Genomic DNA, 24,102 nt, shown 5'->3' with positions numbered 1-24,102 from the left:
CGTGGCCAAGCGGGGACTAGTACCTGGATCTCCCGACTCCCTATCCAACACTCTTCTCGGGTAATCAGGTGGACTACAGTTAAAGGGATTTAAGGGCTGGGGTACCCTTTTGTTGCTTACAAAAATTCCAGCACCTCAGGTGTTCAGCTGAACATGCACAGAGCTCCCTTCCCTCCGAAAAAGGAAGTTTCCCCCCTTCAAAAGAGGGATGTTCCCCTGTGGAGTACTACTTGCCTTTTCCTTGCCTGTACTGTGGAGGCTGGTGCCTGCACTTTGGCCTAACTGCCTTGGCAGGGCACAGCATTGCTTGAGTGATGGGCTGGAGTGATGAGGGAGCAGGCAATCATTCCACACAGTTCAGGCTCATCTCTGGATTGGTTTGCTTGCCCAGCAGCTTGGAGATCATCTCTGTCTCATTCTGTCCAAATGCAGCTACAGAATGGCACTAATGTCCTCCACTGTCCTCTTATTCAGCCTTTTTCAACCTGGTGTGGTGATCTGCAATTCCCATCATTCCTAGCCCACAAGGCAATTGAGCATGTTGGCTGGGGATTACGGGAGTTGTAGTCCAACACACCTGTAAGGTGCTGGGTTGATGGGAGGCTGATCTTATTATGGGGTTGAGCAAAGTGGCCTTTGGTGGGGCCCTTCTGTATCTGTGGAACACTGATAGCCTTACTTGATGGCAGACATCAGTGCTCTAAGCCAGGGATGGACAGAAAGTGGATCTCCACATGTTTTGGACTTCAGCTAGGGTGGGTGGGAGTTGACAAACATCTGGAAAGCATCAGACTTGGGAAGTCTGCTCCATATAGATTCAGTAGACCAGGGGTTCTCAACGCAGGTGCCATGGCATCTGCGGGCACTTCCAATGGCACCTGTGAATGGTTCCCCAATGTGGTGCGGCAGGCACCCAAAATTTTGTTTAATCTTTAAAAAAAAGATACGCACACACACAGATTGGTATGAAATGCATACAACGTTCTAGCAATTATACATGAATTTCAACAAAAGTGGACCAAATACCCAAATAAGTATCTACTTGAAGCTGGTGTTCAAGTACCACCTGTTCAAATACTGAACACTTTGCAGGATCCTCAATCCATTGCTACTAGTCCTGGTAGCTATGTGCTACCTCCAGCAGCAGAGGCAGTACGCCTATGTATACCATAGGCTTCGGAACATGGGTGGGAGGATGCTATTGCACTCATGTCCTGCTCATGGGTTCCTAGTCAACAGCTTGTTGGCCCCTGTATGAACAGAATGGTGGACTAGATGGACCCTTGGTCTGATCCAGTATGGCTCCTCATGTTCTCATTATAGGAAGTGAGTGTTTATTCCTCCAATGCTGTAATGACAGTCTTTTAGTTGTCAAAAGTGTGCAGAGAATCTATTTACACTGACCATTTGTTAATTTCCATGAAGCAGGTAAATAATTTAAAAGAGTGTGTACATCAGTGACTATAAAAACTGTTCCAATACAAAAAAAAAATACAAATTGCGTAACAAGCTTCCTGCAAAAAGAACCAACTACCGGACATTGCTAAAACATATGTTTAAAAGAAGCATTAGCTGTATCACACCACCAGCAATTAACCAAATGAGACAATCCCTTATTAAAGAGATATTTCAATGTCCAATAGACATGAAGCAAATGTTTTTCTGAATAAGACACACCCTAAGATCCATAGACTAAACAGGCAGATGTCAAAGCAGCGACCCACGGATTAGGCATTTTTTGGTGGTGCCCACAGCATGGTCTCAAATTCCCAAATAGGCCCACAGATCCAAAAAGGTCGGGGACCCCTGTGTGAGGCCACTGCAAACTTCAGGTGACGCCTTCTTGTCCATGGCACATCCTGCAGAAATCCATCTGGCAACAACACAGCACAGGGCCTTCTCGTTGGTGGTGCCCACACACTGGAGTGCCTTCTCTTCTGTGATACACCAGGCACTGATGATCATGTGCTTCCAACATGGATGAAAAATGTATCTGTTTCCCCTGACTTTTCCCCACCATGAATTGCCTGAGTTGTTTCAAGTCTTGTCTTATGGAGCCTTGAAATTTGTAATATCAGCTTTCCTCAACTTAGTGCTTTCCAGGGTGGGATGGGTGTGTATGTGTTGAACTACAATTCCCATCAGCCCCAGCCAGCAAGGCCATGGGGATAATGTGACTTGTAGTTCAATACATCTGCATTGTAGATGGGGAAGGTTGGCGATATTATTGTTTATTATTGGGGGAAGGCTGGCGATATTATTTAATGATTTACTGTAATTAACTGCAAGAGTGGTTTGGCTGGGTTCTCCTCCTCCTTGCTTTGCATCCCCAACTGTGGGCAGCAAACCAAGAGCAAAACATTCTAGTCAGGCTAGTAAAATTCTGGCTGGGTAGAATTACACATGCATGAAGCCTCTCCACCCCCCACACATTTTCATCATCACCTTTCAACACAGAGTTTTGCTCTCATCTTGCAAGAGCGCTTTTGTTGAAAAAGAGCCCAAACGTCAATCACTGATCTGTTTTTCCGAGCCAGAGCAATTCTATCTATATAGAAACCCCCGAGGCTGGACAAAAGACCGCGAAGATTTCTCACTTGAAAGCAAAATAATTAACCGTTTGCCAATTACGGGGAAAGGAAAGTGAACAAACGGGCCAATGAAGGCATAGCCAGGCAGCCCCCGGGGAGAAATGGACCAATAGCATAGGCGTAAAAGCGGGTGCCGCCTCTGTAAACAGCGCACGGGGGTGGTGTTAAGGGCTTATGATAAGTTCTTTTTCTAAATGGACAGAACGTATCCTGAAAATGGAATTTTTACAGGCAGGCTCTTGATATTAGTTGTCCAGCGCTGAGCTATCAGACACTGGATTTTTCCACCCGCATTGCTCAGAGAACATTACAAACCGGGGAGGGTGGGGGGATCAGGATAGCAGCCCCCTTTTAACTGATACCGAGAAAAGCAGTTTTGGGCGGAATCCTATAGATACGTATATGGGAGTAACACTCAGTGGGGCTTACTTCTGAGTAGACATGCATATTGCGCTGTTAATTTAGCTTTCCCCAATAGTGAGGAGGAAACGCGTCGCCGGTTGAATTTCTGCCTGTCGTGCAGTTGTTATAGGCACGGGAGTCCTATCCGAAAAAGAGATAGTAGTAACCCACGGAAGGTGTTATTAAGGAAGGAGGAAAGTGAGGGAGAGAAACATCATGTGCTTTTGCCATATTAGGGTCGGCATACGCTGGTGTTCGAATGGGGACCACAGGATGCAAAATCTTTGCAGCCCAAAGTCAGACCTGATGCATGTTGATTCGAGCTTAATGTTATAGCAGAGCCTCGAAAATAGTCATTGCTCAAGTGACTGGGGACGGGAACAGGAGTAGAAAGCGAGCAGTGGAGTCTGGTGGCTCCGATGTCAGTGGGGCGGTGAAGTCACTCTGGGTTTCAGTCTGAACCCAGAAGGAGCTATCCAAGGTGCTGGACCCGAGCCACAAACCTAGATTCAGCACCTTGGATAGCTCCTTCAGGGTTCAGACTGAAACCCAGAGCGGATTCAGAGCCCCACTGATGTCGGAGCCACCAGACTCCAATGAAAGGGTTTCACTTAGCTCTCTTGTATATCGAAAAACAAATTCCCCTTCCCTTGTACACCATGGTGACACCTGGGGAGGGCATAGAAGAGGCAATATGCATTTTGGAAGTTGTGTAGTAGGGAGAGCTTGTGAAAAAACCCATCCCTCAAGTAGCTCCTGGGGCCCAGCAGTCGGGGTGGGTGGCTGGGTCTCGCCCTGCTGTTTCCTCTCCGTTGCCGCCTATGGATTGTATCCAGTCTTAGCCTAACTTAAGTCTCATTCATTTCAGCGTGGATACTCTAAGTAGTAGGACTAACATTTGCCACAACCCTAAGCTTGTTGCAGCGCGATGTGTCGCCTCCCCCTACAAAAAAGTCAGGCTAATGAGGGCTTACTCCCAGGTAAATGCACGCACAGAATTGCAGCGGAGCAGTTTAACGTGCGCGCGTGTGTGTCTGTGTGCGCGTTTTGATGCAGTTGTTCCAGGGCTAATCTCTCTTCTGCACGAACTGAGCATATCGGTGCGTGAACTGTCAGGCTGGGAAGAAGGGGGCGACTCATTTCCCCTACGCACACCCATGTCTCCGTGGCATTGGCCATCGCTCTTATCCGGAAAATACCCCTAATTCCTAACCAGCTCCTCTCTGGAGGAGGGAGGTGAGAGGAGCTCGCGCGCGCCGCTTCCCAGCCCAGGGCCGGCCTGTGCTAGGCCGCCGCGCCAAAGGAAGAGCGGCCGAGGAAGCGTCCAAGGGGAGGAGCCCGGACTTCTCTCGCGCTCGAGCAGGTTGCTTGTGGGAGGAGTTCGCCGCTGCCGCCGCGGCTCAATCAGGTCTCAGGGCTGCAGCGCCGTCGGCGGCTGTGGTGCGCTCGGCGCCTCTTGACAGCGGGCGCTCGCGAGGAGGGGGGCGGGCTCTCGGGCTCTCTGCCTCGCGCGCGCCTGGGAAAATGTTGCGCAGGTTCTAAAATGGAACGTCGGAGGCGGCGGCGGCGGCGTGATTGAGCGCGCGAGGGGGGTGTGAGTGAAGTCAGCGCGAGAGCTGCAACCACAGCAGCAGCCTCGGGAGTCCGCGGCGCGCAGTCGGACCCCGCAAGTAAAGCTGCGACGAGCAGCAGCCGCCGCCTTCGCCTCCTCCTCCTCCTCTTCCTCCCTCTCTGTATGGAGCTTTCCGCTATTGGAGAGCAGGTGTTTGCGGTGGAGAGCATCAGGAAGAAGCGCATAAGGAAGGTGGGTTCTGTCTTCGTCGCCCCGCTCGCGTTTATTCTGCCGGGTTGCAAACAGAGTTTCTGGAGGAGTGAGACCGGCGGGGGCGGGAGGAGAGGGAGAGAGAGACAGAGAAAAACGGCTTTTATTTCATTTTTTGCAAGCCTTCTTTCGGGACCTCTAGGCAGAAGTCGCACAGCCTCCTCCTTCGCTGCCTTGCAAAGTACACAGGGTTCGCTGTCAGCCACCGCGTATCCTGCGCCGCTGCCCCCAACCCCGCGCACATGCCACGGTGCGAGGAGGGGGGCGTGGCGGAGCGCATCACCTTCCTGGCGGCAGGGGGCGGCAGTGAAGCCCGAGTCAATCTCGAGCCCTGGAAGGTAGCTGCGCGGCTGGCTGTCATGCTCCAACACAAGGGGCTGGAGTAGGAAGAATGGTTGTTTACATTTTATCACGTGGTGGGACACTTCTTGGAACACTCCCCACCACCATAGAGCAATGCTGTGCGTGTCTACTCGGAAGTAAATGCCATTGGTTTTAGTGGGACTTACTCCCAGGTAAGTGGCAAGGGTTGTCTGGGCTTGCAGCCTCAGCTTCTTGATTTGTACCCATAGTAGTGGAAGGGCACTCTCCTGCCAGGAGGAGAGGACAAGCAAATGTGCCACTTCGGATGGGCAGATGTGCCACTTCGGATGGGCAGATGTCCAGTCTTTTAAAGCCCCTTCCCCTCCATTTGAACAGTTTTCCCCGCATCCTATGTGTTCCTGCTTCTTAATTATGCAGAGTGCAGCATGTGAAAAAGAGGAACTTGCATTGCATCTCTTGGAAGCAGGTGGAAGAGCCAAAAAAGCATTACTGAAACTTGAGATGGATTCTGGATGGTCTTGAGTGTTGTGACAGTCTGGCGCTGTTTTGTGTAACCTTTGTCAAGTTATTTAGACCATTAATTTTGAGCATCCAATTGTCTGCATGCTTCATTTGCCTTCCAGGGGTGCCCTGTGGGTTTAACCTATTCCTTTCGTAGAGGACAGCTAAGCCATGGTTTGCAATGGAAAATGTGACTGCTTATCTCTCTGTATGAAAGGCTTGTACTGCAATTTGGACATTGAGAGACCATGCATATACAGTTTACATTTTGGTGACTGTAAATGTAAAACGCTGTATCAGAGGGCAGGGGAGGTGTTTATTTCTGATATTTATGAAGTTCCTCCAAAAGCCTCCACCTCTTATAAGGAAGCCTTTCCCTAGCATTTGCAAATTAAGCCCATTGATTCAGGAAATGGAGATGGCATCACACTTTCAGTTTGTGATACCATGGTCAAGGTTCAGCTCTTTCAGTTTTGGAGTCCAGTGTCTCCCCCTAGTCTCTTGTATATTCATTGTCCTGTTAAGAGAGCCAACTACATGTTATGCTTTGGAAACCACATTTGCAGAGCTAGGTGGTAGTAGTGTCATGTAGTATTAGCTCAAAGTTCTTACTTCTTAACGCTGCTGATTTGGTGGAGTGTATTCCTTTGGCCTTCCTTACCCATCCATGTACAGTGGAAAATGAAACCATCACTTTAGGGCGGGCCCACTGATCATGCTGTAGGGGCACATGACCTCCTGTATTAAATTGACAGCGTGGGGTGGGGGAGGTGGGGGAAGGCTGGCATTCTGTAATGTGAGCCAATGGGAGTGTGTTGTGTGCGTGTGTGAGGTGAGACTGGAGAACTTGCACCTCGTCAGGCAGCTATCTGCGCGTCCCTAGGTAGGTCTTCCTGCCACATTGGGAGCCATTCCTGCTCCATGTCCAGCCACCTGCTCCATGTCTAGTCATTTTTATAAGATTGCATCATATAGAAGAAGAAATCTGATCAATCAGATTATAGTGTGCTGTAAGTGGGAGCATGTGTGACACTCCAGAGGTGCTTATAGGAAAGAGAATGCGAAGAAGAAGACGAATGCAAATGAATATCAAACAAGCCATATCACCTGGCAGAAAGATTCTTCAGAGTTTCTTGAATATATTTCTAAGCATTCCTGTTTATCATGTATAAGTGAGTTGGTTTGTCATCCTTGAGGTACTTCGAGATCTCTGTACGTGCTCATTAGTTGATTGCTCTGGAAGCATTTGGCAAAGGATTATTGCATATGTCCTTCTAGCAAACCTAGGGATGTAGCTCAGTAAGGTGAGGTGCAAGGAAGCGGACAGGTTGGTGTGTTTATTATGGCACACGTTCTGCTGACCTAGTTATTTCACCTTTTTTTTGTGGGGATTGTGGTTCAGTTGCTGATTTTGTTTCTCTTTCCTCTTCTTTTTCTATAGGGCAAAGTGGAATATCTGGTGAAATGGAAAGGATGGCCCCCCAAGTAAGTTTTGGGATAAATTTGCAAGCATGTGTTTGTGTTTCTAATTATCCATCTCCCATGTTGTTGTTTGTTTCTGTTGACCCCAATCCCAAAAGGAACACCGCTCTTTACTTATGCTTCCCCATTCCTAGTCCTATTAACTGACTTCAGCTAACTGGTTCTGAGCTCTTAAATCTCTTCTTTAAATATTGGTATTTAGAGTGTTGCGGAAAGTTACTAGGTTCCTTTGCTTCTGAAACCCGTAAGATATTTAAACATCAGTCTTAGAAGGTATCACTGGAGTAAAACCCATGGAAATTGTTGCTGCAGCCTTCAGGATAATGCAGACAAATAAGCTCATTGAGATTACTGGTGCAGAATTAACAGTAGAACAATAAAACCTGGGCCCCACAAATGTTTGCCTGGTTTACTAGCCAGCCATTATTTGTGGTCATTACCCAATCCTCTTCCCCTCTCTTGAGTCCTGTGGCATGCAGGGCCATTTTCACATATGTGGTGCATAGAGAAGATAACAAACAGCGGGAGTCCTGATGGTGCTCAAACGGGACTCCTTAAGTGATCAAAAACTGCAGTGGAAATGAGACCACTTTGGCAAGCTGGCAAGTAGATTTGTTGATGTCTGACAATAAACCTTCAGTGTGGTATTGAAAGAGGATGCTATCCCCCCCCCCCATACTTTGGTTGAGACCAAATCAGCCGCTCATCATTTCTTCAATGACCAAGTGGTGCTTAATTTCCGCTCAGGTATCTTATACTGCTTAAACAGCTGCAGGATTGCTGCCTAATGTTTATGGCTACTAAATTCCTCCCCAGAGGTCACTGCATCTCAATAGGGAGCAATTCTTCCCAGCTTTGTAGTGTGTAACAGCATGAAGGATGGATTCAGCTGTAAAATCATTACTATACATACTGCCCTTGCAAAGAAAAAGTGCTTTCGGAGATCTTCAGTCTTCTGCCCACATGGACTGTATTGTGAATAAGTAATATCTTGCATGTTTAAATGCAAGGATTCGGAAGGAAATGCCAGTAAATTTCAGAAGTTGCGCCTGATGCGGTTGGGTAATTTTAATCTGGACTTAATGGTTTTCTATCCCCCCTCCCTCCTTAGATATTATGTGTATTCCTTCACCTATTATGTTTTGAAGTCAGCCACTGCTGTTGTGTTTGGGGACCCTCCTGCTGATTCTCCTGCTTGGGGCCCTCGACTTACACCCCAAAGTCCAGTCCTGGCAACACCAATCGATGTAGCCCAGTAGTTGTAGGCAAATGGTCTGCTAGGACATAACTGCCTGTATCTACCATCCTGCTCACTCCGACACACAACAGTCCTTTTCCCCTCCTTGAACAAGGAAGAGAGGTGACCTGACTATGCATTCTGTCATCAGTACTAACAGAGTGTATTGGATTTAATAATGATGGTGTTGTCAACCTTATCAGCTAAACATTTCCTGTGGGATGGCTTCAGACTATGTTTTGGCTTGATTTATTCGTTATAGTTCACATCACATTTAAAGAGAGAAGGCTGTACTGTTGTTTTATAGTTCATGATACTCTTCCATTGTTGAACCCCCCCACACCCCAAAATGTAGTGGCACACTGTAAATTTTACCTAGTGGCAAGGAAGCTACTATCATTCATTGCTCTATTTTTCCTCTTGGCTTCCTCTCCCCCCTCCCACCCCCTTGAGCTCCCTAGTGAAGCACCCCCTAAAATTAGGATATGATGAGCTTGCAACTTTCTTGGGATTGGAAACAAGAAAAGGCTTTCTTAGAGCATCAAAATAAACCGGAAATCATGCTAAAGACTGCCTGATTTTTTTCTTTTCTTTTTAGGAACCTTTACCCTGAATTACAAATGTGTGTGTTCTCCTCCCATCCCCTTGATTTCCGCTCCTCTTCCTGTTCTTTTTACCCATTTAGTGGTTTCTGGAGATTTTGCACACAACTAAAAACGTGCAACATCGCTTATCTCTGCATCCTTGCATTCTCCTAGGTTCCTATTCCTCTCTTCTCAGTCTTAATTTCTGCTTGTTATCTATGTGCATCCACCTTATTTGCCAGTTATTCCACTTTCTCCACTGTAGCTTGAAGAAAGAAGGCAAATGATCATGGCTCAAGAGCTATTTGGCCTCTTCCCCCCCTTTCTTACTCTTCTTCCTGCTCTCTCTCCCTCCGCTTCCATGTCATCTGTGTGCTTCTCCCCAAAACTGCTCACACTCCCCTCCCCACCCATTGGAGCTGGGAGCCATGGATTTGAAGGGTTATGGCTCTGAGTCAGCTGTGAGCTTGTTTACAACTTGGGCTTGAAGTACAGGAGGGAGGAGGGAGGGAGAAGGAGGAAGATGGTCATGTGACTTGTATTTTCCAGAATGCGTGGTCTGCAGTTCTGCTGCAGTCTGGCCCTCTGGGTTTGTGTGGTGTGTGTGTGTGTCTGCGTGTGGCGAACTGCACTGTTTTTCTATATGCAGTGTTTTCTCACTGCAGTCAAGCAAGACACTGAACTGCAGAGGAACAGGCAACACCCATAGGACTTTTTTTAAAAACAAAAATCTTCTCTTAACCCCTCCACCACCCTTCCACCCCTCCACTGTCACGGCTACCTTTCTCCAAGGAATCCTTAGCCTTCCTTTCATTCACTGCTTAAAACAGATGCCAAAATCCTCTGCAGCAGGAAGATAGAAAACAAACCTGCCGTTTGCTCAAATCACATTTTTCGGTTTGGTAACTTCAGCTCGTGGATATTTCTATGGTAGCCTAGAATGGAGAGAGGGGTGGGGGATGGAAAGATCTTAAAAGGATGAAAAGGTTGACTAATAATGGAAACTGAATAAGAATTAATGAAAATGAAGCTGAAGACGGTAGCTATTTATAACCTTGTCCTTCCCCTGAGAGCAGGATGTGAAAGACATCTTCTGAAGTAATTGTATCGACTTATTTAACATCATGCCTCATTCCTCAAGCCTCAGGGCAGGTAAAAATATGTTCCTGCTGCATTTTTTCTCGAGGAAGGCATGTGAAGCAAATCACTGTTCTTTTCCATTTGCCTCAGGCTGCCCACAGAATCCTTTCCGAAATTGGGATTTGAACCTGGGTACACACAAGTCCAGTTCCATAGTTCCTGATCTACGCTGTTGTTCCATACATGTATCTTGTCATTTCTCCCTTTAAGATATTGTCAAAGTTCACTTATTAAGAGTTTAAACTGTTGCTGCAGAAAGATCATATCATTTATCTATTTATTTATTTATTTTAAAAAGTATACAAAGAGATTTAATAGTTATACACACAGAATCCAGGATGTGGGAACCTGCATTCCCAAAAGACTACAATATTTTTTTTGCTTTTGCAATTATACGGTAATATCCAATGTTAGTTTTATGGGAAGTGCATCTGTTAAAATGAATAGGATTTAAGTTAGTTGTGACTAATTAAATTCTTATTCAATTCATTGGGTCTACTCTATGTAGGACTAAGATTAGATACTACCCATAATGTCTGCGTTATGGAATGAGACTAGCATCTTCCCAAGACTGAGTGTTCCACCTCTCCTCTGGTTTCCCTCCTCAGTTCTTTGCTATATGCCATTTAGCAGCTATTAACACATTCCTTCTGCTTTACCTTTTTACTTGTTCCAGTTCACACGCTCAAACAAGCCACCATAGCTTAAATAAGACACAGTGGCTTGTTTAAATTGGCAGTGCATGCCAGGTACTATTAGCATACTTACCTACCTGGGCATAATCCAAACCCAGGTGGCATGGCTTGTTTCAGGGGGAAAGAACCCTCAAATGTCCCAACAACAGACCATGGGTGCCAATTTAAACAAGTCACCATGGCTTGTTTTGATCATGTGAACTGGGTCATTTTCTTGTATCATTCAGAAGAAATCAAACTTGTGGCATGAACAGCAGCTTATCCCCCTATATTGTTTCCCAAATAACCTTGTACTACTTTTTAGTATGTAGGATTCTGTTTTAATTATTTATTTGAAGTATAAATAAATACCAAAAAGGCTCCCAGATCAACGGTTTATGTATCATCAGTTAAACACGATAGCTCCACCTCTGTAATGTAATTAAATTAAATAAAAGCCAGCTTCTTCAGCTTGACACCTTTAACCTCTATTCACGTTACTATACATTTTCAAACAAATTCTTATGGGCCAATAGTATTATTTAAATGAGGTATTGCAGAAATTATTCCTAATTTTGACACAACGTAGGCATTGATAAGATATGGGAGATTGACTTTGCATTTTATCCCCTCACCTCATTGGTAGTGCAATCTAATACATGTTTGCTTAGAAGTTGTTGGATAGTAAGAACAACTCTGCATGCTTCCAGACACTAGGGGAAGATAAAGAACGTACTATACTTTGATTGGTTCATTTCCCCTATTGCCTCCCTTACTTACACTCACACAATACTAAATGCTGTATTACTATGCTTTCTTTGTTTAAAGCAACTGTGCTATGAGTCAGTCTTTCCAACAGAAGTAAGCCCCACTGTGTTCAATGAGACTCACTTCCCAGTAAGTGTGTTTAGGATTGCAGCCTAAATGTCAAAAACCTATTTTCCAGTAAATAGATCCTAGTTCAGCATTTCCCCTGACACTGAAACAAGGCATTCATTCTGTGGTGAGGTTTCTTGACTCTGCTTTCTAGAACCCTCTTAGAGGAAGGGGTGGAAATGAAGAAGGACGCAGACAAGCTGGAGCGTGTTCAGAGGAGGGCAACCAGGATGATCAGGGGTCTGGAAACAAAGCCCTATGAGGAGAGACTGAAAGAACATGTTTAGCCTGGAGAAGAGAAGATTGAGGGGAGACATGATAGCACTCTTCAAATACTTAAAAGGTTGTCGCACAGAGGAGGGCCAGGATCTCTTCTCGATCCTCCCAGAGTGCAGGACACGGAATAACGGGCTCAAGTTAAAGGAAGCCAGATTCCAGCTGGACATCAGGAAAAACTTCCTGACTGTTAGAGCAGTGCGACAATGGAATCAGTTACCTAGGGAGGTTGTGGGCTCTCCCACACTAGAGGCCTTCAAGAGGCAGCTGGACGAGCATCTGTCGGGGATGCTTTAGGGTGGATTCCTGCATTGAGCAGAGGGTTGGACTCGATGGCCTTGTAGGCCCCTTCCAACTCTGCTGTTCTATGATTCTATGATTCTATGAAATGGACCGTTTCAGGTCAATGGTGGCATTTATTTATAGCAATTTTTAACCTGCTCTTCAGCCAAGAAGGCTCCAAGAGCAACCTACAAATATAAGAAATAAGACAGTCCCCACCCACAGTCTAAAAGACACAACACAAAAGGAAAATGGATTGGGAGGGAGGAGGAAAAAAAGCAAATTTAGGCACTAGATTCTTATTTGCAAAGCTCAGCAGGTCACATATGATCGAACTACTGCAGTCCATCACCACCAAGAACAAAGCACTGGCAACTGGGACAGAATACAGTGCAACTTTCAAAGGGGTATGTGGTATATGTTTTTGTGGACTAGAGTCCACTTCATCACATGAATGAAGTGTTAACTTGAGTTGGCAGGGATATATGTATGTATGGGTGCAGAGGAAAAACTTGTAATCATGTAGTTTATTTATTGTAGAATTTATAAACTCCACATCGAGTGGTATCAGAGTGGTGTACAAGAGATTAAAACACAAAACGTTGCAATAAAAGCAACTAGATTAATAAAACACTAACTAGAATTTACTCAGCAGTCAGGAAATGCTAGTCTGAAAGGAAAAGTATTCAGCAAACACCGGAAACAAAGTTTTGATCTTAGTTGGAAGGGTGTTCCACAGGGTGGGGGCTGCAGATCCCTAATCTACATGGAATCAGCAGGAATGTCTCTTCAGAAGACAATGGGGTCCAATGTCACACAAGGGAACTTCTGCTCCCACAACAAGACTTGCCCTTCCAGCCCTCTCCTCTATGCCCTGTATTCTCCCCCAATCTGCTCCGGAAGGTCCCCCAACCCCGAAGAACAGACTTGGGGTGGGGGAAGGGAGAACCTGTTGCACAACATGTTGTAACCAGTTGCGCAACTGCTTTGCACCTGTTGTGCAACCAGATGCGCGTTCTGCTTGTGTAACCGGATGCACAACGGCTTGCACACCTGTTTGCACAAGCATAATGTGCAACTACTTGTGCAGCAGAAAGATTCAGCAGAGCCCCACTAACGCTGTTTGAGTTTGCGGAATGTCACCATTGGACCCTGCCCTGTGTTTTCTGCCGGCTTCGGCTGATAGGCCAACTGCACCTTTTCCTAGACAAGGTATTAGGCCACAGTTACTGATGCTCTGGGGGCATCCAGGCAAGCCTACAATAACATGCTATACATGGAGCTGCCTTTAAAGGGTGTTTGGAAATATCAAATATTCCAGAATGCAGTTGTAAAGGTATTGATAAGGGTGAGCCTGTTGGACTGTATAACTCCAATTTTCACATTACCTCTATGGGCTCATAGTTGACTTTCAAACCCAATTCAAGATGCTGGCTTTGACCTTCTTTATAGCCCTAAATAATCTGGGGCCATGATAGCTTAAGGATAGCCTTCTCACAAATATTCTTACTTGGACAACTAGATCATCTTCAGAGGCCCTTCAGCATGTCCCTTTGCCCTCTGAAATATGGTGGATGCGTAGCCACATGGGATAGACGTTTTCTGTAGTGCAGGGTGGGCAACTTATTTATTTATTTACAATATTTATATACCATTCCCCTTCCAAAGATTTCAGGGCGGTGAACAAATAGAATAAAAGAATAAAAACACCATATTAAAAATTACATTTTTAAAAGAACAAAGTTCTGATAAAACTGTGGCTGGTCCTTCAGGGAAAGCTTCCTGAAACCATGGGGCTGTCTTGGTGTCGTCTTTGCCCTGGGGTAGCTTCGAATCTGCACTGCATCAGTTAGATGACGCAGCTGCAGATTCAAAGCCACCCTGGGGCAAAGAGGCGTGGCTGAAAAGTCGGGGACTTACTCCAACTTTTCCAGCCAGAGAGAGGTCAGCCTGGCTCTTCCGCCGGTATGTCCTTACTCGGAGACACTCTGGGGGCGTTCCTGGGCAGAAGGCGACCTATTGGTTTCCAGAAGCCACAGGAGGGGATGGGCACAATGGCTGCTGGAAAGCCTGCACCACTTCCCCTCATTAGGACAAGTTGCCTCCGTCGTGCACCAGCAAGAGTGTGAGGTTTGGCGGCAGAGCGATGCCAACCCAGCACCGGAAAGACAGCTCCAATAACATTTTCAGAAGGCACTGGAAGCAATACAAGTTGGTGCCTGCGTGACCTCCAAAGGCAGAGAGTTCCGTAATAAGGTAGCCACCACACTGAAGGCTCTTGTCCTGGCGGATTCTGATCAAACCATAGGTCCATGTAGAACCTCCAGGAACCTGCTTTTTTCTGTCGAGGGCCTCATTCCCTTACTGGTGATCTGTTACGGGGTGCATGTTGGCAGTGAGTAGGGTGGTGTACAAGGCCAGAGCCAAAAGTGGGAGGGTTAGCCCTTATTATTATTATTATTATTTATTTATATAGCACCATCAATGTACATGGTGCTGTGCAGAGTAAAACAGTAAATAGCAAGACCCTGCCGCATAGGCTTACATTCTAATAAAACCATAATAAAACAATAAGGAGGGGAAGAGAATGCACCAAACAGGCACAGGGTAGGGTAAAACTTACAGTATAAAGTCAGAACAAAATCAAGTTTTAAAAGCTTTAGGAAAAAGAAAAGTTTTTAGCTGAGCTTTAAAAGCTGCGGTTGAACTTGTAGTTCTCAAATGTTCTGGAAGAGCGTTCCAGGCATAAGGGGCAGCAGAAGAAAATGGACGAAGCCGGGCAAGGGAAGTAGAGACCCTTGGGCAGGCGAGAAACATGGCATCAGAGGAGCGAAGAGCACGAGCGGGGCAATAGTGTGAGATGAGAGAGGAGAGATAGGAAGGAGCTAGATAGTGAAAAGCTTTGTAGGTCAACAAATTCTCTCTCTCTGCCTCTTCCTTCCCATCCAGTGGGCTGCCAGGGAAGGGACAGATTACTCTTGCTAGAAGTTTGAATGGATTGCATTGTGAACTTAGGCCAAGGAAGACAAGGTTTCCCACTCCTACTATAGGAGTACCAAGGTTATGGATCTCTCAGCTAAAGAAGGTCTACCTTGTTGACTTGTGGCTTCCCCTGGCTCTCCCCCCTAGCCATCGCAAAGCTAAAATGGTGTCTTCTGGGAGGGCCTTTGGGCTATAAAATATTGGTACTGTTGTTTTTGTTGTTGTTTTGTTTTTGCTGGATTACCTGAGGGGAATGTGTTTTTATGCAGCAGCAGCAGGTTTTATTAGGTTTGATGTCATAAGCCACCATTTGATCCATGGTGGATGGAAGGGCAGGTTAAAAATACTTATAAGTACTTCATGTTCAGAGTTGACAGTTTGTGAATTTGTGGTTGATTTTTTTAAAAAAATCTTCATAATGAGTCATACTTTACAGCTCTAATGTCATTAACCTTGTGGGTAAGAAAAACTCCAGTTATCTTCAAATCTTAGTAGATTACTGTTGCAGTCTGCCTTTAAATAATAAGCCAACAAATTGCGCAGGGTTGTTGCAATGGGGAATTGCTTTGTTTTTGGTGGAAAGGCTGTTTTCTGTTGACAGCTATAAGTTCATTTAAGACTGAGGTAGATGTAGCTGAAGATCAGAAGTTTTTTGTCTTCTTATTCCAAGAATGCTGGTCATTCTCATTTGATCCAGTCCATGTAGGAATGTAGAAGAGTGTGATAAAACATGTCTATGGAGTCCCACTGGGCAAGAGCGGCAGGGGTTTCTGCCGCTCTTGCCTCGCAACTCTGTAGGCATGTGAAATAGTCAATGGAGCCCACCACACAACACAATAATCAACCGTTGTGCAAATAGTCAACTCTGCACAGTGTTGATTATTTGCGTTAGTTATTTCAGGGAAATAACCAACTGTGGTGTGGAAAAGGCTCGCCAGACAACACAATAGGCAACGGTTGACCATTTAAGCAACGGTTGACTATTTAAGCAACCATTGACTAATGTGTTGTCCGAACCCAGTCAGTATTAGTGGTGGTGGCAGTAGCAGTAATAGGAGGAGGAGGAAGAAGACTGTTTTTATTGGTAAACTCAAAAAATGGCAAAGATTTCAGAATTCATCGACTCAATTGTAGTCTTCAGCCAATGAAAGGGAAGGTACTAGACCTTTGCGATTTTAGCAAAGGCTTTCTTTATCAGAACTATTTGCTGATTTTTTTCTTAAATGTTTTCTGTTAGATACAGCACATGGGAGCCAGAGGATCACATTCTTGACCCTCGCCTGGTGATGGCTTATGAAGAGAAGTAAGAATGTTTCCTCTTTCTTATGGGAAGTTTAAACCAAGGTATCCTGCATCTCTTTCCAAAAGGTGTAGGCAGTCCATAATGACGCAAGGGTTTCTCCTGCCTTGCCAAAGCAAGCAGAACTAACAATTAGGCTATGTGCTCTGTAGAGCAAGCACCAAGCTAAATCAAGGCCATTGCACAATAGCTTAATTACCTCGAGAGCTTCCTTGTGTACTTTCACATATAATAAAGGAGGGAAATCATGTTCCTGGCTGCCGGGAAACTTTTAAGGCCTAATCTACTACGTATCTACCAGGGAGATACATAGGGGCTACAAATCTACATTGTTGGACAGATACAAGGATAGATGTAAGTCAGCAGCATCCATGTATCACATAACATAGTTCTGGACTACACCATCTACAGTATATCTTGCCTAGCATAATGGAACGACCGTTCCCTATCTATTGTATTGACCCTTGTTTTTAAAAGGGCGTTTAGCTTCACTGAAGTCAGCAAGGGATCCATATAGTAGGTTTTATGTATAAATAACTATCAATGTGTTGCTTATATAGTAGGTAGACATCAAGTCTAGTGTGCCTGGATTAGCCATAGCTACCAACCCAAGTCACATGAAACACTTTTCACCATGATTTATATTTGGACATGCATCAACTCTCCGATATGGATGAAAAAGTATGCAAAAGACCTTGTTGATATTCGTGCTATGCTAATGAATGAAATTGCTGGGTATCTTCTTTCTCCCCAGGGAAGAGAGAGAGCGTGCCTCGGGCTACAGGAAGAGAGGTCCCAAACCCAAGCGCCTGTTGCTGCAGGTAACCTCTGCTGAATTATGCAGTCTGTTGCTAAGTTCCAGTATAGCTGTAGTACAGCCTCTCCTAAGCTTGAGCCCCCTGGCTGTCATTGAACTACAACTCCCATCATCCTCAACCAGCATAGGCAGGAATGATGGGAATTGTAGTTCATCAGCAACCAGGGGACCAAAGTTGGAAAACCATGCTCTAGTACCCCCCACACACACACACACATTATAAAGGCCAAGTTAACCTTCCCAACTGCAGCTTAGCTTAATATTTTTGCTAGAAAACAGACCCCTTCCCACCCACCCCACAGTTGTACATTCAGAGGAGGGCTTAAATATTCTTTTCCTGTCAGACATCCCCCATTATAAGTTTTGCTCTCATGCAAATTAATATTTATGCCCTTTTATACTGAGCTGTAAAGCCTGTGAAGTTAGTCCTTAGAGTAGCCTTCCCCAACCTGATGCCCTCTAGATGTGTTGGACTACAACTCCCATCATCATCCAGCAGCCCAAGGGCTCGGCTTGCTGGGGATTATGGGAGTTGTGGGTTCAACACATCTGCAGAGCACTGGCTTGGGGAAGGCTGCCTTAGAGCAGGGGTGTTGAGCCTTTTCCAGCCCGAGAGCCAAATTCGGGGGGAAATGTTCGGGGGCCGCACTCCATTGGTGAGCAGGGCTGGAAAAGCCAGCATGTTTTTGTTTCCTGCTCTTCCTGCCAGCACCTTAGCCTTACAGCTAGCATTTCAATCCTTTAGAATGTGGAGAAAACTGCACAAATGCTCCAGAAGCCACCAAACGATTGGGAGATGGAAGGGGTCAGGGCCACGTAGGGAACGCCGAAGGGCCTGGGTTTGCCCTCCCCCAGATTTGGCCCACAGCCTAGGATTCTGCCCCTTCTGCCTTAGAGGATGTCACGATGTAGGAGTGTCGGCAGGTAGTTATTTAACCCTGCAGGTGCATCACAGTATGGTGAAGCTGAGACTGCTACTCTCTTTCAGCAGAGGCTGTATAGCATGGACCTGAGGAGCGCACACAAAGGAAAAGAGAAACTCTGCTTCTCTCTGTCACGGAGGTTTGGGGGAGGAGGAAACAGCCTGGCAGGGACCAAGGGTGGGCCGGTGGAGCTGCCTGAGAAGAGTGGGGGTCCAGTCCTGCCTTTCCCCCTTCGGAAGCAGAGCAAGAACAAGAAGTACTTGCGCCTTTCACGGAAGAAGTTTGCCCGCATGTCAAGCCTGGAGAATCGGAACCGCCGCCGGGAGTTCTTCCTGAAGGAGCCCGTGGCACTGGAGGACAGGCAGACCCCCAATGACTGGGATGATGCCACACAGCCTGCCAGCAAAGAGGGTAAGGCTTTGGAACGCCCTGCACATCTCATATCGCTTGCTGGGCATTTCCATTTCCCACCTTAGTAGGGCTGTTCACACAACACACTAACCCACACTTGGAGGTTGAGTGTGGGTTGTTTTGAACTGTGGGTTGTTTAATGAACCATATTTTGTAATCCATGCAGTGTGGCTTATTTTATCAAACAAACCACCGGGAGAACCCATGGTTTGTTGTTGGGTTGTTCAGGGTGGTTAGCAAGCCACACTGCATGGTTAAGAAGCCACCCTGGCTGTGTTCAGACAACCCGCTAACCCACCCTGCAAAAAACATGCTGCGTTCAGACAACCCGCTAACCCACAGTTCAAAACTACCCACACTCAAACGCTGAGTGTGGGTTACCGTGTTGTGTGAACAGCCACTATATAATTTGGGACTGACTGTTTAGTTGTCACTGGAAACCTCCTTCTCCCCTCTCAGCCCACCCTTGCAGGCTGATTTAAAGGGGTAATTCCCAATTTGCCATTGTGTGGCTCATTGACACTCTGAATCTGAGCACCTGTCAGCTGTAATCCGCATGTTCATTAGCTAATCTCAATGCCAGTGGCTTGTTAAGCCAGATGGGCTAGCAGTGTCTGTACAGGCAGCACTGAGGCCTTGGGGCATTTCAGGTTACGCTTCTGCCTTGGTGACTTGCAAGGGACCTAAACGAAACCTCAGCTATGCTTCTTGCCTGGGTTCTTTCTATTGGTGACTATTGCAGAAGAATAAACAATTATGAAAACCAAAGTTGATAGTGGTGTGGCCCCTGTTCTGCCCAGTAGGAGCTCTCTGGTGTATCTACACTACAGATGTAAACTAGTTTTAAGAGTTATTCCGTCTCTCTGTAGTTCAGGCTGATAGTGCAGCTAGGGATGTCTAGCAGAATTGCCTCCACCAGCTTTGTCCAACCTGCTACCCTCCAGATGTGTTGGACTGCAACTCCAATCATTCCCAGCCAGCATGGCCCTGGGAATTGCAATCCAACACATCTGGATGGCACTAGGATATGAAAGGCTGTTCTACATTCTCACCGAACTACAACTATGGGGCTTTTTCAGGAGAAACCATGACTAGTATAAGCCCCATGAATGCTTTGTAGCCTAGATAGATATATCTGACTGCTATTTGATAAAGGAATACTTTATATTTTGAAGAGCTTTAATTTTACAGTGACCATCACACTTATGCATTGTGTTACAGTGATCATCACACATGTGCATTGTGTCCTCACAAGGGCTGTGAATGTACTCTGTGATCTGGAAAAAAATATTCGCATGGTGACTTGGATTGTGTGCTAAGAGAGCTACATTTTCCAACTTGGGTATATATCTTACCATTGAAGCCATCTTGCTTCCTTTGGATAATTTATTCTACTTCTCTTAGTCTGGAAACAGGACAAGGATCTTAGCAGATAAAAGAAGGTCCATCTCTGACACTTAAAACTCCTGCTCAAAACAAATAAATACACCAGCTTCCGAAGCAACTTTCCCCAACCTGGTACTCTTCAGATATAAGGGTCTCTACTTCCCTTGCTCAGCTTCGTCCATTTTCTTCTGCTGCCCCTTACGCCTGGAACGCTCTTCCAGAACATTTGAGAACTACAAGTTCAATCGCAGCTTTTAAAGCTCAGCTAAAAACTTTTCTTTTTCCTAAAGCTTTTAAAACTTGATTTTGTTCTAACTTTATACTGCTAGTTTTACCCTACCCTGTGCCTGTTTGGTGCATTCTCTTCCCCTCCTTATTGTTTTATTATGATTTTATTAGAATGTAAGCCTATGTAGCAGGGTCTTGCTATTTACTGTTTTACTCTGTACAGCACCATGTACATTGATGGTGCTATATAAATAAATAATAATAATAATAATAATAATTAGACCATAATTCCCACAATTTCCAGCTATAATTATGTGGGCTGTGATTCCCATCATTTCCAGTAGGGGGAGGGCATAGCTCAGTGGTAGAGAACATGTTTTGTAAGCGGAAGGTCCCAGGATTGATCCCCGGCATCTACACATAGGGCTGAGAAAATGCCTTCCTGAATCCCTGGAGAGCTGCTGCCTGTCAGTGTCACCAGTACTGGGCTAGATGGACCAAGAGTCCGACCTGTATAAGGCAGCTAGCTTCCTAAGTTCCTATGAGTGGCAGTCCAAAACATCTGGAGGGCACCAGGTTGATGAAGGCTGTTGTAAGATTTCACCAAGCATTGTCCATAGATGATAACAGCTATGATAACAGCCTTTAGGCCTAGATAACTTGCTTTTAAAACCATATAAATCTAAATAAGTGTCAGCTGAGATTCTTAGAATACTCTGTTCTGCTTGTAATACAACATCCAGTGCTTGAGCATCCAAACTGCAGAACCATGGAGCACACGCACAAAGTCCTAATCATAACCATCCATTCACTTGATATGCCTTTGGGAGGATCAGTGATTGGGAGATTGCACCTGGCCTGCTGTAACTTCACAGGTTGAATATCTGTTCTGACATAGGTATTTACCCTTCCTCCTCCAGGCCTTGTAATAAGAGCTCTTCAATGAATGAATTCAAATAGCTCTTGGTTTTTAGAAGTCCTCATGGGGAATGGCCATAAGGTATAGCACTTGTCGCCCGAAACCTTGCAGAGACCCACTCTCAATCAAAATAGATACTACCGGGCAAGGTGGACTAATGGTTTGAGTCCGCATCAGGCAGCTTCGTATGTAAATGGAAGCACCATGTAAGAGCCATCTTATTTAGTCGTCTCAATGCTTGCATTCTCTTTCTGCAAATTACTATTTTAGAATCTTGGTAAATCCCGCAGACCATCCTGCAGAAAGATAATTGTAATGTGTGACCCTCTCCAGCTAAGTAAGGCAAAGTCTGTGTGGATTTAGCATCTTCTAGAGTAGCCCCAAGTGCAAGGAGGGGGGTGTTTGGGGAGAAGGATGTGTTTGAATAGCGCACACGTGTGCCTACGGCAGCCTTCACATTGTTGCTTTCCTGATTTTTAAAAAAGCCCTAGCAGGGCAGAAGCAGCGTTGACTAAGAATAAGGTGGTAACTCCAATAGCCTCCGGTAGCACAACATTCCTTAACTTGGCTTTTCCCCACCTGGTGCCATCTAAATGTTTTAGACTCCAACTGCTAGCATTCCTGACCATTGGCCAAGCTGGCTGGGGCAAATGGGAGTTGAAGTCCAGAACAGCTGGAATGCACCAGATTGGAGAAGGCTGGCCTAACTTGTGGGCAACATATAGGCTGGTCCAGTAGCCCTACGTAGCGGCACTTCATAAGGAGCAGCATATGTACCATGGCTGCCTGCTGGGCAAAACCATTTTGCTAACCTCAGAAGGCGGAAATAATTAAAAACAGTGTCAGGTGCGAAAAGCAAAATATAGTTGTTGGGTGAGCGGAGCAGGAGGAACAAAAGCAGGGTAGGCCTGGTTGCAAGCAGTCCTGGATGCTACTTTAATGTAACTTGTCACAAAACATGAGCAGTGCGAAACTCCTGAATGAAGGGGCAGTCTTAACAGGGGAGTATACCTTTTAGACGTCTGCTCAAGTGGTTTGGAAAGAACAAAGCGGGTTTAGGTTGTTTGTAGCTGCCAGTTAAGCAGCTTATGCTTTCTTCTCATAACTATCAGAGGGCTGCTTCATTTTTCTGGGGCCTTTGGAACTGTCCACTGTGGTGTTGTGAAGCCCCTTGAGGTGTAGTTGACGAAGCTACTAGAGATATGTAAACCTTATTTTTTTTATTCTCCCTTCGACGTGTGCGCACATGCGGAATTCCGGGTAGTGTCGGGGAGAATGGAGTCTTTCTCAGGTGAGAGTAGACACACCTCGGATATCCGAGACAGGAGCCAGGAATACCCAGTTAAAGGGCCCACAGTGCATCCCCAGGTGGGACAGGAGGGTGCAGAACAGGTAAAGTAATAGAAAACGGAGGCTTCCCTCCCCTCTCCTCCATGTATCTATTTTGATATGGGGATTATTGCTACTATTCTCTTTTTTTGTCTAAGGCCCAACATGTGAAGACTGGGGTGGGGCTGGCCGCTCAGTGTGAGCCAAATTTGCTGGGGCTATATGGGGAAATAAACTTGTTGAACTCACATAAAGGAGGGAGAATGTAACTTCCCATTTGTTTGACCCTAAAAGGAAGCACATTTTAAGGGCTTTGAAAGTCACAGCCATCCCTTTCTTAAACTACTTTATGGGGAATTTCCATTTTTCTTGTCGCAAAGTGCTAATGGAAGAGTCTGGAAAATATCTCTTCGGTACTTAGTTGCACAACGTAAACTCAATTTCAGGCCAACACCGCACTGTCCTTTTTAAGTGAGAGGATTTGCTATCACATAGATGTATGGGATCTCAATCCAATGGTCGAGATTCTCTTTAAAGTTGTTTTTGGGGGAGCTTAGAAGTGGACTGGGGATTAGTGTTGATATAAGTACATCTCAGTGCTAGTTGGAACTACCCAAACAACATCGGTTTGTACATGTGTCTCTTGTGAGTGCATGTGACTGTGTGCTTGCTCCTTCTTTTCAATTCTGCTTTCTTCTCCTTCTGCCCTCCCCCTGGCGTTGAGTGTGTCCGTTCTGCAATATTTGGCCTGAGTGTGTCCATTCTGCAATAGCTGATTTGCTCCATGAGAGAACAAGATCCTTGCTTCCTATTGGTCTCTTCATTCACCCCCCTCCTCTCTCACATGCTGTTATCTTCCCTCCTTCCTCTTCTGCAGTGAGCTCAGAGACAGCAGAAAGCAACCTAACCTGGAGCCCGGCCCTGCCTCCAAACGAAGTGACAGTGACGGATATCACAGCGAACTCCATTACCGTGACTTTCAGAGAAGCACAAATGGCAGAGGGTTTCTTCCGAGACCGGAGCACCCAATTCTGAATCTCCATTTTTTATTTCATTCTCTTTTTTTTCCCCTTCCCCCCCCATTTTTTTTCTTCCCATGTTTGGGGGGGATTTTTTTTCCTGCGTTCCCAATCAGATTTTCTAGGGTGGGTGATTTTTAATTATATTATTTAACAAGCAAAATCCCAAAAGAATTCCTTCACAAATGTTTACAGAGGATTTTGATTTTATTTTGACTGTTGGTCTCTCTGACTCTTTCTTTTCTTCCTTACTCCACTTTCAAATACGCAAAAACTAGAAAGGCAATGTGGGGGTGCCTGTGTTTTTCCTCATTTGTTACTATAGATATATACAGATATATATATATAGATCTATTCAGAAAGAGAAAGAGAGTATATAGATATATTACTTGTCTGTTGTTGCTTTGTCCGTCTGGGAAACTGAAGCTCTTTTCACTTGGCAAATATGTTTATTCACAGTGTGCTGTGGAAGAGTGTCCAATTCTTCAGGGCTACAGAACCTCGGGCCTGGAGGCCAAATCTTTTCCTCACAGGAGCCTCAGTCCAGCACTCCAGAGCTCCAGACATGGCCATACTACTTGCAGCCACTCATAAACC

At 45.6% G+C, this 24,102-nt stretch overlaps 1 protein-coding gene across 3 annotated transcripts; it reads left to right on the top strand.

The window, feature by feature from the left end:
- The first annotated feature begins 4,484 nt into the window (after positions 1 to 4,484).
- On the top strand, positions 4,485 to 23,888 carry CBX7 (chromobox 7). Of its 3 annotated transcripts, XM_063133540.1 has the most exons (7): positions 4,485 to 4,797; positions 7,082 to 7,125; positions 16,411 to 16,476; positions 17,228 to 17,294; positions 18,279 to 18,624; positions 22,422 to 22,549; positions 23,364 to 23,449. In XM_063133540.1, exons 1-7 carry the CDS (start codon positions 4,729 to 4,731, stop codon positions 23,364 to 23,366), a joined length of 723 nt encoding a protein of 240 aa, XP_062989610.1. In that variant the 5' UTR covers positions 4,485 to 4,728; the 3' UTR covers positions 23,367 to 23,449. The 3 variants fall into 3 exon arrangements, with proteins under 3 accessions (XP_062989610.1, XP_062989609.1, XP_062989608.1); XM_063133539.1 differs by lacking the exon at positions 22,422 to 22,549 and having other exon boundaries at positions 18,282 to 18,624; positions 23,364 to 23,888; XM_063133538.1 differs by lacking the exon at positions 22,422 to 22,549 and having other exon boundaries at positions 23,364 to 23,888.
- Positions 23,889 to 24,102: the final 214 nt, after the last annotated feature.

This window comes from Elgaria multicarinata, chromosome 9, assembly GCF_023053635.1.
Source record: "Elgaria multicarinata webbii isolate HBS135686 ecotype San Diego chromosome 9, rElgMul1.1.pri, whole genome shotgun sequence".
In the NCBI taxonomy this organism is placed as follows: Eukaryota; Metazoa; Chordata; class Lepidosauria; order Squamata; family Anguidae; genus Elgaria; species Elgaria multicarinata.
The sequence above is the reverse complement of the archived record's forward strand: the minus strand, read 5'-3'. Positions and strand labels throughout refer to the sequence as shown.

Bases quoted from the DNA above. Each gene is read 5' to 3' on its own strand.
- CBX7 (XM_063133538.1), top strand. From the start codon at position 4,729: ATGGAGCTTTCCGCTATTGGAGAGCAGGTGTTTGCGGTGGAGAGCATC. The intron at 7,126-16,410 runs GTAAGTTTTGGG...GTTTTCTGTTAG, and splicing joins TGGAAAGGATGGCCCCCCAA to ATACAGCACATGGGAGCCAG. The intron at 16,477-17,227 runs GTAAGAATGTTT...CTTTCTCCCCAG, and splicing joins GTGATGGCTTATGAAGAGAA to GGAAGAGAGAGAGCGTGCCT.